Source organism: Haliaeetus albicilla, chromosome 19, assembly GCF_947461875.1.
Source record: "Haliaeetus albicilla chromosome 19, bHalAlb1.1, whole genome shotgun sequence".
Classification (NCBI taxonomy): Eukaryota; Metazoa; Chordata; class Aves; order Accipitriformes; family Accipitridae; genus Haliaeetus; species Haliaeetus albicilla.
The window spans coordinates 25,458,928-25,473,727 of NC_091501.1; the positions used below are offsets into that span (position 1 = coordinate 25,458,928).

General features: G+C 40.5%; 1 protein-coding gene across 1 annotated transcript in view; it reads left to right on the top strand.

Moving 5' to 3' along the window:
- LRP6 (LDL receptor related protein 6) overlaps positions 1 to 14,800 on the top strand; it is a 130,635-nt gene that overhangs the window by 102,847 nt on the left and 12,988 nt on the right. Inside the window, exons 13-18 of the mRNA XM_069806881.1 lie at positions 2,883 to 3,085; positions 4,953 to 5,164; positions 5,369 to 5,559; positions 9,993 to 10,202; positions 11,534 to 11,659; positions 13,030 to 13,266. Of these exons, the coding sequence (XP_069662982.1) occupies positions 2,883 to 3,085; positions 4,953 to 5,164; positions 5,369 to 5,559; positions 9,993 to 10,202; positions 11,534 to 11,659; positions 13,030 to 13,266 (1,179 nt within the window). The remainder of the gene's footprint in view (positions 1 to 2,882; positions 3,086 to 4,952; positions 5,165 to 5,368; positions 5,560 to 9,992; positions 10,203 to 11,533; positions 11,660 to 13,029; positions 13,267 to 14,800) is intronic.

Here is a 14,800-nt window from a genome sequence, read left to right on the forward strand (position 1 = left end):
CCCAGCACTTCAGATTTCTGATCTCAGTGCAGCCAAGCCCCATTTTTCTTTATTGTTGTGCAGAATATGAACCGCAAGGCCCCTCGGGCTGTGTGTAATTAGTTTCTAACCAAATAATTTATCCATCTCTCAATAACTGGCTGCCAGTGAGGCTCTCATAATTTTGGCAGCCACACTGGATGGCTGATTTCCACTGGTGTCATTCAGATTAGTCAGTGGGTGAAGAGATTCATGGTACGGAGAGACAGATTGTATCTCGTCCACATTATGTATGAGTAGAGAGATCCAACTGTTGTTTTAAAGCCAAAAGCAGGGCAGCTTGTTCCACGAATGCCACCTCATGGTATTTTTTGAAAATCATGCTCTTCAGAAAGCTCTGCTTTTCCACCCCGCCATGTGTCCTGTACTCCTCCTTTCCGTTTTTTTATTACAAGGGGCGCTTGCATGACAACTGGATTCTTGTACTCTAACACTCGCACACCTTCCTGTGAGTTAGAGGCATGGCTGGCACCTCTCTGGTGATGACTGTGATTTTGCAGGTGGAGGAATTTGACTTCCAGTGGAGCATAAGTAGCAAAATGATCAAAGGTCATGTTTTCTTGTGAAAATGCTCTTGGAAACAAAGGAAGGAGAAAAATACAGGAAATATGTTGTAAGCAGATAGAACCATTTCCCCGCAGTACAGTTCAGGGCTGTTCGTAAGGTATTAGAAGTTTTCCTTCTGCCATGTTCAAACCTGGGAATTTTCCAACTTCTCACTTGTAGGTAATTGGAGACTTAGGCTTCTCTGCATATAATTTAATTTTTTTTTTCTTGGCCACTATAATTGGAGCATGAATCGTTTTAACTTTCTCTTGCCTGTTTTACTTGCTTATGTACTCCTGAACATTATTATTAGCCCAAGCCCTGTCTAGAGGCCGGTTCCTCCCTTCTGGATTACCCTGCTCATGTGTGCATAGATTCTTTTAATTATGGGAAGGACACACTGCTCTGATGAGATCTGGTATCTCATCAGACCTACCATGTGTCGTGAAGTTTGAAGGCAGTGTTACACAGGAGACATGGTTGTTGCACTCCATTTGCCTGCCAAATATATAGTTAAAATATGTGACTATTGGGAGGGAAAATGATGAAAACTGGGAAGGGATTTTGAAATTGGTACTGTTTCAGAGATGTGGGGACTCAAGGGAAGAAATTCTGCTGTTGCTTTTTATAATGAGCCATCAATTCAAAGCTGGAAGCCAAGCAATGGCAGTGAGAAGGTGTCTTTGGGGAAAAATGGAAAGAATTTTAGGTGCTTCTGATGGTATGTTTACCTGCACTGTTTTATCTTGAGCTTTTTCCCCTTTCCATTACTCTCTTAACTGCTTGGTAAGAATTCTGATGTTTTCTGAATCTATTATTTTGCTATACACATTCATATAAACTTTGCTTTGCCCTTTTTTTTTTTTTGTGCTTTCTTCTACAGTTTAGACCTAAGTAGAAGGCAGCTTAAATTATTGGAGAAACGCTTGGAGGGGAAATACAGGTTTTCCAGAAAGCAAAAATACCTTGCAATTAGGCTTGATTGTTATAGGATGTTAGGATTGAGTGTTAGTTACCAAGGAAACTCCCCTCCCTGCCTTTTTTTTTTTTTTTTTTTTTTTCCTCCCCAGCAGCCAGAATAAATGTTCAAAGCGTATGCCTAAAATAACAAAGCAAGGTGATGATGTTCTCTGGAAGACTTTTGCTACCTCCCCTTTCCAAGGTGCTGCCTTACCTGTTTTACAGGCTGGATTGAATGAGTACAGTGTCCCACTGCTAATCTCTCCAGACTTGTGCTATAGAGAATTGATTGTACAAACTTCAGGGAGGCTGCAAACAGCATTTCTGGCTGCTGCCTCTTGTGCCGCTTTGCACAGCAGTGGCTCCAGGTAGACCATTATTGAAAAGAATGCTGTGAAAAGAGAAAAAAGCTTTAACTACCTCCTCTGATTTCTGACCCAGTTATGTAATACTGGGATAACTTCTTTTTAATGATGTATTAAATGCCTTGTGCGCTTACTGTAAGACGCAGCCAGGAAACTTCAGCTATAGGGGGTGGGGAAGTCTTATTTTCTGATGCTTGATGGTATGTCTAAGAAGAAAATGATTTGTCCAGGAAATTTTTGCTGGGCATCTGGAAAGCTGGAGGAGAGCATCAGATTATTTTTTTTTTTTTTCTGATTGCAGGTTAGCATTCCCAGATGAGCACCTAAAAATAAGAAAGATACATAAATTTGAGAAGGGTGAATACATTTTTCTCTGAAAACACATCTTTGCACACACCTAACATTTTCCTCTGTATTAGTTGTTGTTCCATTCCAGTGCAGGCAGAAAGAGGGTTTGTGGGAACAGGACTGAATCACTCTAATGGCAGTCTCTCTTCCCTGGGACCTCTAAATGAGGAACCAGTGCTGGCTTTTGCTCAGCTCCCTCTGCAAGTAGAATTGTACCTAGCAAAAAGTTCAACTTCAAAATAGTGGAGCTGCATTTCCCTGGGACCCCTTTAGAAAGAAAATTGACAGTTCTTTGAGAGGCATGGTTGACCATTCTTCTTTGAGGTGACTTTGACAAGTCTTCACATTCATTAGTCCTGCAACTTAGAAAATTATCTTTGTCTGTCTCATCCACGTTCAGACATTTATCATAAAAAGAGGTCATTTGAAAGGCTTTCCAAACAGATCAGAGGTTGGGATTTTTATGTTTTGTTTTGATTTTTTTTTTTTTCGGAAGAGGGAGAAGGGGAATGAAATAATAGGTGCTGTGTGGTTACATATAGTAGTTATTGTTACTGAAGGTACAAATACACAACCTTATTGCTATGTGTAACCCTTTCACCTTCTTTTTTTTAACCCATCAAGCTCCTACAACCTTTCTGTTGTTCAGTCAGAAGAATGCAATTAATCGCATGGTAATAGATGAGCAGCAGAGTCCAGATATCATACTCCCTATCCATAGTCTGAGGAACGTTCGAGCCATTGATTATGACCCCCTGGATAAGCAGCTGTACTGGATTGATTCTCGGCAGAACATCATCCGGAAGGCACAGGAGGATGGCAGCCAGGTATCCTGTGGGTTATGGAATTACTAAAAGATGAGGAAGGCATGCCCCACACCCAGCAATGAATGTTTGTACATGGATAATTTAGATATATGGACTTCCTGTAGATTACTAGCTGTCACTTTGCAAAACAAGTGGCATCTGGAGTTTCTGGAGACCTCAGCCGGTGATCTGGGAGGTGCAGCAGGAAATAAAGCATGGAAAACGAAGGCCAACTTAAAGATACCGTTGTTCACAGTGCATTATTTGCTCAATGCTCTCTTTAGGCTGGGGGCTCTTGGAAACCCATATTTGAGAGAAGTGACACATGGATGGGAAGCTTCTTGGGAGAAACAGAGTGTGTCAGAGAGAAGAAAGAGTTACAAATGAGCAGGGTGCAGGGGCTTTGATTCTGAAATGAAGAGGGTGGGACTTTGTGAGCACACAGGTGTGTCTGAAGCCTCCCAGGTTCTAGTGGGGATAGGAAGAGAGTTGTTATCAACCACAGAGGCACTGAGCCTGGAGGTTGAAACTAGTGACCTATAAGAGATGTAGCAGGCTTGGGAAAATGTATTTGACTGGGGAATACAGAAAAAGTAGAGTAGGGTAGAAGGCAAAAGGTGATACAGGTTTAGTGAGGTTAATTGTGAGCTATGAGTGGTTATTCATTTTCACATTTTAAAATAGATTTTTTTTCTTCCTGATTTTTTGAATGGGGGAGGAGTGGGAGACTAAGATGAACAACACTGAGGTGTTATATTCAGTTTAATTTGTAAGAGTGTGTGGTTTCTGGTGGTGGGTGTGGTGGTAGTTGGATCCTGCTGAAACGCCCTTCAGCCTTAACTCTTAATTTACCAGTGTTTTTAATTTTGGAATATCTAAATAATTTAACACCCAAAACTAGTTAAAGGCACCAGGTTTTTGCCAGCTTCAGCAGAATAAACAAGTGTAAGACTTGTAGGCACACCCTTTCATAGAGGTGACAAGCCAAATAAAGTTAGGCAAATTTTATGGTGAAGTTTAATTTGGGGGTGAGAGGGTGGAGGCTGCTCATCTCAAAAGCATGAAGTTTTCCAGAAAGATTATGTAAGGCTGTGTTTTGTGAGTTATCAGTCCTCGTAAGATTCTTTGAAAAGTTCATGAAAGATGTCAGTTAGGTTCACCTTTCAATATAGGGAGAATATGCAGTTTCTTTCTAAAAAACATAATAAATTAAAAAAACAAAAAGGCATGTGAACTCCAGAGGTCTGGACAGGTAGAAGGCAAGACCTTTGAAGCAGACAGGTGTTAGCTGGAAATGCTCTAAAGTCACTGTTGTATGCTAGGGTGATATCCTTTCTGTCTGTTGGCAGTTGCCTTCCCATTTATTATTCATCCTTATGTCCCCCAAGTGTGATGGCAGCGATGGTGGAGAAGAATGAGGCAAGAATTTCAAGTGCGGTCTTCACTTTGCCTGTGTTTTTATCTGTTCAGCGGCAGCTTTGGGAATTAGTGGTGATGCGTTCCTGTTGTAGAGTGCTAAATGTGCTGGGTTTAGGTCTATCCAAACTGAACTTAGAGTTGTCAAGAAGGCAGAGGAAACATGGAAGCTGACCCTGAATCTTCAACATAGAGGCAATTTGGACTTATTGGTCAAACTTGCTAAGTCTTATGAGCTGCAACCAACTTAGATGATTGCCATTACAACAAACCATCAGGACTAAGTGTCTGTATCTGATCAAAGGTGTTGGTGAGGCAACTGGACCTGGGTGTCTCCTTACTTTCTGATAGTATTTTGGCTGCCTCCTTTTGTTGAGCAGTAGTTTGATGTGGTGCATCCATAGCAAATAAAATTGCTCATGTTGGATCAGATTAAATGCTTTTCTGTGGGTTGCTTTTCTTTCCTTTGTAGAGCCTCACTGTTGTGACAAGTCCAGTTCCCAATCAGAACCTAGATATGCAGCCTTATGATCTGAGCATTGACATCTACAGCCGCTATATCTACTGGACCTGCGAAGCTACTAATGTGATCAATGTGACACGCCTGGATGGGAGACCCATGGGAGTGGTGCTCAAAGGAGATCAAGATAGGCCCAGGGCCATTGTAGTGAATCCAGAGAAAGGGTATGTAGCTGAAATAGTGATGTGGGGAAATTCAGGCTGAAGGTCTTGAGAATCAAATTGATTTCTTGCTGCTGCCTGGTTTCTGTTTGTCAGAATAAAAACTTCTTTGACATTTGTTAAGATGGCCTTGGTCATATAGCAAAAATATGGAAAGATCAAATAAACCTTTTTTTTTTTTTTTTCCTCTAATCATTCCTATTCCAGATACATGTATTTCACCAACCTACAGGAAAGGTCTCCTAAAATTGAGAGAGCAGCATTGGATGGAACTGAACGAGAGGTCCTTTTTTTCAGTGGTTTGAGCAAGCCCGTAGCCTTAGCTATTGACAGCCAGCTAGGCAAGTTGTTCTGGGCTGATTCAGACCTGCGGAGAATTGAAAGCAGTGACCTTTCAGGTATAGTAGCACTTTAATTCAGTGATTCATTTGTGTGGTGTGGGTGTGGGGGAATGCAGAGAAAGGTGTCTTCTTTTCCTTCCTACTATAAACAGTCTGTACTGTGATTCTAATCACTCCCTAAATTCCCAGCCAGGGAATGTGCATGATTCATGCAGCGTGCCTTTACAGTCTCATGCCTCTGTCTGATTTGCATTATTAATTGCTACACATGCTATTTACTTCAGTTTCTCTCTGCAAGACCTTCGTATGGTTTCCCAAAGTCAGGTCACAAATAAATTGCAGCAGTTTTGGAAAGGGGAGCGAGAGGGTTGTTTTTAAAGGCATTGGTTTTGTTGCAGTAATCTGTCAATCAGAGGAAGGTTTCCCGTGAGTGGAAAAATCTTTCCTGCAGAGTTAAAGCAGCAAGTATGCAGGTCACTTACGTACCTGTCATTTGGGGTGAAATGATGTGAGGAGGATAGAGCAGATCTAACATCTCTCTGTTCTCAAAAGGCAAAAACCTCTCTCTTCCAGCTATGGAATTCTCTTTGCCTGCTCCCTAAGGTTGGTTATGCTGCTTGTCCGACCTCCTCTATGAGTTGATTCAGCTCACTTAACCACATAAGCAAAACAATAACCTAACAATATACAGAAAAAGAGAAATAGAGAACAGTGTTCTGTTGGTTTGGAAAGCTGAGCTGATTCAGGAAAAAGTCCAGCAAACAACCAGAACTAGAGCAAGAGAGGAGGAAAAATCATGCAGTTAGAATGGGTGTGAAAGAATCCCTTTTATTTATGTCTCTTATTTACTAGCCGGATCCAGCAAGCTGCTGGATCAGCTCAGCTGTCTCATGGCTTTGCTAGTAACTTGTTGTGATATGAGTTGGGCTGGATGTTGCTGCTGGAAGTGACAGGATGTTCTGAGCACATAAATACCCATCTCCATTAGGTGATGGAGTATATGCACCCTTCGTGCTGCTGCTAGTGGAGGGCAGTGGCAGAATTTCTCCTTCCTTTGCAGTAAGTCCATCCCCAGTTTGAATAGTGCATGTCCTTGTACTTCAGCTGAGTGTTTTCTACTATCAGAAGCATAAGTACATGCGTAAGGAAGGAAGGACGCACTTTGCAATCTGTGAGTGAGTTTGAAAACTTAACAAGAGTATGGTAGTTTGTAGTAATGTCTTTAACAGATGACATGATACCTTCGTTCAAAGTAGTAGCACATAATCCCATTGACACCACTGTGATTTTCAGCCTTTTATTAAGTTGCTAGCATAAGCTTTTGTTTTGGAAAACTTTGGGTTTTCTAGTTGGTTGGAATTGAGCAAGATAATTTTTTTTCAGTGATTCACGTGGTGTGTCACTGGAAGATTCAGGGTCACTAATGAACTGCAATACCCTGATTGTTTACTATTTTAAAACACAGGACATAACCTGAGTTGGTGAATTATTCTAAAAAAAAATGTGGTATGAGTATCTCAGCATGTTCTAGTCTATCCCAGATCCTGGGTCTGCATGAGTCAAGTAATGGGCGGCAGAACATCTCATGTGCTTTGTTTCTCTTTTTGGCTGTTATCTGCCAGAAATCAACACACCAGAGGAGTAGATGGATCTAAATTCTAATTCATTCTGGTTTTAATGATTCTGCTTTTTTTTTTTTTTTTTTCCCCTCTTAAAGATGTGGCTGTTGGATCACCAATGCTGTGTAGGAAAAGCTCGCCATATTTTCAAAGAACATGAAGAAAAATCATTCTAAAACCTCTCTTGCTTTTTGGCATTTGCACCACAAATAGATTGCTATAATCACCACAATAAATTGCTAACTGCTGAGATGCATTCCTGTGCTTAGGAATGCTGATTAATAGGCTCTTTTGACCGGCAGAGTAATTTTTCTGCATGTTAGCTTCTTAAAAACATGCAGAGTCTCTTGTTCTGTCAACTCTGTAGACGCCAGTACCCATAAAGAGAAGGAGAGCTAGAATGCCTTTTATGTGATGCAGTCCTTCTCTTCCTCCCTGTCCTTCAGGCATACAGTTAGGCCTTGGTTATGCTGCCCAAATGGGAGATCCTATTGAAGCTAACCAGATTCTTCAGATGATTAAGGGGTTGTTTATGAAAAGATGACTGGAATTAGCTCCCTACCATGGAAACTATTTGGAAATTAGTTCTTCTATTCCAGAATAATTAGTGTGATTTGGAAATGTCTAATGATTCTAGAGTTAAGTCATTTTTATTTGGAAATAGAATTTGAGCTATGGGTGTGTCCTGATTTTTGTATTTTTTTGTTTTTAAGTCTTTTTGTAAAAGGTATTGCTGGAAAGAGAATGGTGATGCCAGGAGACAAAGCTTTTCTTAATCACATCTCCCTTTCATCTGACATTACCAATAAAGGGGACTAGCACCCTGATAAGCCGGCTTCGGATTTTGTTGTTGGTTTATGGAAGGAGGGATTTTGCTGTCTCGGTTTAGTCAGAAATAGTCAGTTAAACTTGGTCACAAATATTAAAAAGAAAGATTAAGACATTAAGGGAGTGAAAATTTTAAGCTTCACAGCTTTAGGAGCATACTGCAAAATGCCATGCTGATTGACAAGGGCAGTATGGCAGAGCAGGGCATGTACAGGCTCCATTTGGGTAGGTCAAGGTCTTCGTTTTAACTATATTCCTCCCTGTCATCTTTGCATTTTCTCCTATTCCCAGCTTAGCTTTTCTTCTCCTCAAGATGCAGGTTGCTGTTTCTTACCTTTTCCCTATACAATGAGTCATTTTCATGGGGTTTAAAAGACGGTTGCAGTTATTTGGTTTGACTTACATCACTCAGTCTATTAATTTCTACATCAGTCTGGGTATAGCCTCCTTCAGAATCCATCAACATCTTTTCTTAATCAGATCATTGCTGGTGGTGTTCCAAAGTGGTGGGCGAGAGCCCGGTCTAGCTCAGGATTAATAGTTGAATTTCCATGTTTTGCTTTATATGTTACCACTTGTTAAATGTTTGGAAGGTTACTTAACTTCTGAGCTCTGTATGCATTTAGTGAAAAAGAGATAAATGTAATCTTCATAGCTGAATTTGTTTGTAAGTCATCATCACTGACATACTGTTGATTAAATTCTCCACAAGCCAAAAACCATTTTTGCTACTAACCAAAGCAGAGGGATAGAACTTGTTCAAATTATAAAATCATAAATGTGTGTCTTTTGTCCCATGACATTATCTTGTGTGACTATGGGAGGAGAGACATGGTAGAATTTTTCTGTAGTATTCAGTTGTACTTGTATATTTTCACAGGACAAAATATAAAAACTTCTTGGAAATTGTTTTGTGGATGAACATATGTAAAGCTATTGTCTGCTGTAGTAAAAGTAAAAAATAAGCATAGCAGTGAACCCAGATATGCAAAATACCAGGATTTATATGTAAATTTTCAAGCTGTGGCCTAAATTTAGACTGTGATATTGTTTCAGAATTTCAAAATTGAAGCAGATTCCTTACGTTTGTGAGTAATTTTATGCTCAGAATCTGATAAACCTCACTGAATATTTGAGTGTTAATGACCATGTCACGTAAACTAAACGAAGCATGGATTAAACCTCACTTTTGAGCTCTCAGGTTTTGAATAACATATTTTCCTTCTGTGCATGAGTTGCAAAGTCTCCACTGTCTTCGGACAGTCTTCAATGATACCTTTAAAACAGCTGCAGACTGTCTTCTGTTTATGTGGAGTGTTAACCATGAAGTGTGGCAGTTGCCCTTGACTATATATAATGCCAGGTAATCTAGCATAAAAGTCAACAAATACTCTTCAGAGGTGTAAGGCTAAAGCCTCTTGGCTGCTACCGATGATTACAAAAGGAAATGAGCAAAGTAACTCTTCACTAGGAAGAAAGGAGCGTTCCCAATTTAGCATGAAAACCTTAGTGAAGATAATGTAGTTGAAACAAAAGAATAGGAGGAAGTCAGAAGTCAAGTGTTTACCTTAATCTCATAATTCATGTGAAAAGTACTAACTACCTTGTCTTCGCTTGGATTTTATCTTGTATTAGTTAACTCAAGCTAATAATCCATCTTCTTATTCCCTATTGTATGCCAAGACAAAGCAGTTAATCTCTCCAAAAAAGGGTAGAAGAATGAAAAGAATTAACCAATTCCCATCATATCGATAAAAGACTGGATAGGCTCATGAGAGCTGAGCCCCCAACTCCAGATGCTTCTTAAATACAGTAAATGTATTTGAAGCACAAAACCTGTCATCTTGATGAAAGTAGAAAAAAAGATTTGATCATCTGTCTGCAAAATGCATCAGTCGTGTACCAGAGAACCCAGGATTGCTTGTGTTTTTACCTGGTAGTGTAAAAGTAGGTGGAATATAGTGGTGTGAGTAGTGTGGAAAATGTTTGTGATGGCTCAATTAGAATCAACTGAAATACTAAACTACTCTTTCCCTTCTGCAGGTGCTAACCGGATTGTTTTGGAAGACTCTAATATCTTGCAGCCTGTGGGACTAACTGTATTTGAAAACTGGCTGTATTGGATTGACAGGCAACAGCAGATGATTGAAAAGATTGATATGACTGGTCGAGAAGGACGTACAAAGGTCCAAGCTCGTATTGCACAACTCAGTGACATCCATGCTGTGAAAGAGCTCAACATTCAGGAATACAGTAAGTGCAATCCCTATTTGCAAGTGCAAACAGTGCCTGTGGGGCTCAAGGCAAGGAGTGGCTGCCGAGAGAGGAGCCTGTTTTGCCTTGTCACTGATTGACATCAGTGCAGATCGAAGGGCCCAGAAGTTGGTATCGTTTCGTGTCTGTACGTCGCCAGCGTGCAATTAAGTTTGTTTCCTTCAGGCAGTTGGCGATGGACTGGAAATCTATCACAAGCCCAGCATCATGTTTTGTTGCTGATGACAACTTTATTGGTAGTCCCATACAGGCACCTGGCATGTGAGTGTCTGTAGGCACAGTGGAAATGTCCCGTCATCCCTAGTAGATGATTACAACTGCAACACGCTAGTGAGTTGCTATTAGGTGTTTACTCCGTTTAGACGAGCACAGCTCTCAGGGCCTTTTACTAGCAGTAAATGTTTCGGTGGACTGCCTGCCTTGAAGGCAAAGTGAACAATTTTTGTTCATGGCAATCCATATTGAAATAAATGACAAAGAGCAACGTTGCATTGCACAAAGGAAGTGTGTATTAAATAACAATTTGCGTTGAACGCGGCTGCACTTTTGAAAGTTTTCTGTTTACCAGGATATAGCTTTTCCCCACACATGTGTTTGAAATGATGGGAGCTGGATGGTTAAAGCAATAGAGCTGCTGTCATCCTGGAGCAAATAGGCCTGGTTAATAGGCTGTGGTGCATGCCTTGGAGAAATATGTAGAAAAATGTCTGGGGATGTTTAATTAAAGCATCAATGCAGACTACTACTAGTTTTGTTTGCTATTAATCTCAGTAAATCTGTCAGGAGTTCCAAGAGAAGTGCGTTGTCCTTATTAAACATTAAAATGAAGAGACGTATTTATCTAGAGCATGTTAATTTGAGTTTCGGAGACAGTATGGAAGCTTCAGAATTCATAAATTAGAAAAGTTTACTTTTTTAATGGTCTCTGATAGAGAAAATGAAGTATGGAATCCAAGGCATCTTTTTGTGTTACTAATGCTACTATTTTTGCTGTAGAACTAGTTCTGCCTCACACAAGAAGCAAAATGCTTTGAGTACTGCTTACGGTTTTAGTAGGCTCCACGGCATGATTCTCACAATGTTTCAGATCATGGACAATGATCGATGTGCGTGATGATTATTGATGTGTGTAAAGGGAAAAGATGCACACAACAAAATACAACTTTTTCAGAGTTGTTTGTGGTAGTGTCTTCCCCAGAGGGAAGGAAGTAATGAAGGGAGTCCTGTGTGCCCAAAGGAATCACTGAAAGGTCAAAAACGAGATGGGGATTTCTTGTCAGTACCTGTCTTTCTTGTTTTTGAAATCACAGGACAACATCCTTGTTCTCAAGATAACGGTGGCTGCTCGCACATTTGCATTGTGAAGGGCGATGGCACCACGCGCTGCTCTTGCCCAGTCCACCTTGTTTTGCTACAGGATGAGCTGTCCTGCGGAGGTAAGTCCTTCCCATGTTCTGCATCACTGAGCTCTCGGCTTGTGGGCGGGTGGTCTCCATCTTTAAGGGTGGCTTCTGAGCAGAAAGAATGTGACAGTGCACCAGGTGCTCTTATACGTTTCTACACGCTTACCTCTTTGCCTTCCCCTGCCCCCCCCCAGCTAAATCTGCAAGTATTGAGGTGTAAGAGAAGAAAAATTCACTAGCTGACTGTTGAATAAGGATTTCTGTTCACCCTTTCTAGTGAAGACCACTGAATTATTTCAACTTGATTTCTTTAATTGTATGATTTTTATTACTTTTTTCTATCACTCTGTATGTTCTTTTTCAAATAGTCGTAGATTGTGGCATATTGCACCATGTCTGTGCCATTTTATTCTTCTCTGCTGTCCTCCTCAAACTTGTCCTGTGTGTGTCTTTCTGAACTGCAGTCCCAGAAGGGCGAGTTGCCTCCTCTGTGGTGATACGGCCACTGTAGCCTACGCCCTGGTGTCTCCAAGGGTGGGGTTGAAACGGGGAAGAGGAAAGGCACATTGGTGCTTGGGTCTCTTTGTGCCACCGTACTGAACGGATTTATTATGCAATCTTCTCGCCATCAAGGCGACGTGTGGTCTCACAATGGAACAAGAGCTAACATAATCCAGATATTTTCTCAGAATAAGTTTAATACCAGGCCAAAAGCGGGGGGAGAAAAGGGGGATTAAAAAAAGGGAAAAAAGAAATCTATGCTCACTTACTGCATGAGATTAACAGTTAGTGTAGTAAATGTTAAATAACAGCTAACAGCTGTGTTGAGATAGCAGGACTTGACTAGATTGAGCAGTTTTTTTGTCATTTTAAAAGAATTTTGACTGAACAGAGTTGTTGAGGGCACATAACTAGACATTGAGTCACAGTGCATCCATCTGCAGCACATTACATCCTTTTAACGTTTTCTATACAATGACTGTTGAATGTTAAAAAGAAAGTGAACCATCAGTTGTGTATACAGTCGTGTTGCAGGAAAGGGAGAGTAGAAGAGTGTGTTGACTTTAAATGAAGACTTTTGAAGACCTACTAAGAGAAGGGTGTAAGAGGCTGAATTGGGAAGGGAAGAAAATAATTGTGGTTTGCGTGTACATGTTTCTCTGTTCCTCTTGTTCTTTGTCTAATGAGTCTCCATTGATGCGAGCCTGCATCAGTCACGTGGGGCTCAAGATCTGCACAAATGACTGTGGAGGCAGCAGGGATGGAAGTTACCTTATGATGTGGCATGTTTATCAGCTGCTTGATAAATCAGAGCAGCTGAGATCATCTTGTCCTTACCTGTCCTGATCTACTGTTTGTTCACCTGGATTTTTAATTTTTGTTTGTTTGCTTGATTTTTAAAGAACCACCAACATGCTCCCCTCAGCAGTTCACCTGTTTCACAGGTGAGATTGACTGCATCCCAGTGGCTTGGCGCTGTGATGGTTTCACTGAATGTGAAGACCACAGTGACGAAAAGAACTGCCCGGTGTGCTCAGACACCCAGTTCCAGTGTGAAAGTGGACAGTGCATAGACAGTGCCCTCCGGTGCAATGGAGAAGCAAATTGCCAGGACAACTCTGATGAGAAGAACTGTGAAGGTACAGAGGGTCTTTTGGAGTGTGATGAAAATAAAGCTGTCATGGGGACACTATGATAGATTCCAAAGTTACTGCTGAGTAGCATTTGGAAGGATCCAAGGTTCTGCTAGTTTTTAAACTGATCTATTGAATGGGAAATTATTTCACAATTCCATACTTTTGTTTCTCCACCTATGAAATAGAAATAACACTGATCTCCTGCACAGTGATTTAAGCTCTGTTTGTGAAAAGTACTATTAAAAAGGTAATGTGTTTTTAAGCTCTAAAAACATGGTAACTGGGAGTGAATTACAAAGTAGAACAAATCCTTGTCATGGTTTTTTGTGTACCTTGTACCCAGTAAAGGTCTTGGGATTGTTCATTTTGTTCAGGTATTATAAAATAAAGTTAAGCATTTGTGAGTAAGTGGGAGTGAGAGACAGACAAGATTTCTGGAGACCTCTTCTTCCTATAGAGCACAGCAAGAGAGAGTATTTAAGTGCTATTGCCAACACAATGAGAATTAGGTTCTTTTAATTTGGGGAAGGATAGGTTATGCTGGTGGAATCTGAACTACCCCACCACTACACAACGTGAAACGTGAGCAAACTCGCTTTCCCTGCTGTGCAAGTAGTGAAGAGTTGAAGGGACAACTTGTAAGCTTGAAAGGATGCCTCTCCTCTCTATCCTCTCAGTACATTTTCCTTCTTTGAAGAGACTGTCTAAGGGTCTTTGAATCAAGGCTGAATTTCTTTCCAAATGATGTGCTCCAGCTCCAACAAAAACCTACAGACCAATGCAGAAATTCCTGTGTGATGAAAGGTGATTGTTAGCCAGATGAGATGCTGACATCTGAAAATAAGTTGTGCAAGTTAGTTTCCCAGTTGCCATCCAGTAACTGGAGATATCAGACAAGGGGCTGTTTATCACCTTCAAAGTGGCCCTGTTATTCAGAGTATTCAAGTTGATTAAAGATCGGAAAAGCCTTTAGCTTAACTTCTTAATTCAACTGAAGTCAGAAAGAATTTCTTGATTTACGAGAAACAGGAGGCAAAAATATGTGTAAACAACAGCAGCCAGCACCTTGCCTGCAGCGCCTTTTTTCCCCAAAGTGGTAGTTTATTTTTTGAGTGTACTGGCAAAGCTCCAGTTTTATTTTCTGTCTTTCATTTCAGTTTAAAAACATAATGTCAAGTGAAATATATTGTCTCATGATCAAGGAGTTCTCTGGTTTACAGGAAGAGCACAAGGGCATTGAGAAACCACATTTATCTTTCTTAAACAATTTTATCATCATGGTTTGGCAGTTTTATTTTTAATAACTTAACTCTTCTCTCTTATATTACAGTAAATGCTTAGAATTGGAGATTCTTATAGTAATTTTGCAATAACCATGTCCTGGGATAAGTGCCTGTGTTCTCAGTGGCCTTCTGCTTCTGAGTTATTTTAGTCAAGGTACTTTTGTCTTGTAGTGTCCTTATTGTAAATAGGCAGTAAGGACCAGGTACCCACTGTGCAATATCCTCAACAGAACACTGAATCACTTTTTCTGCGT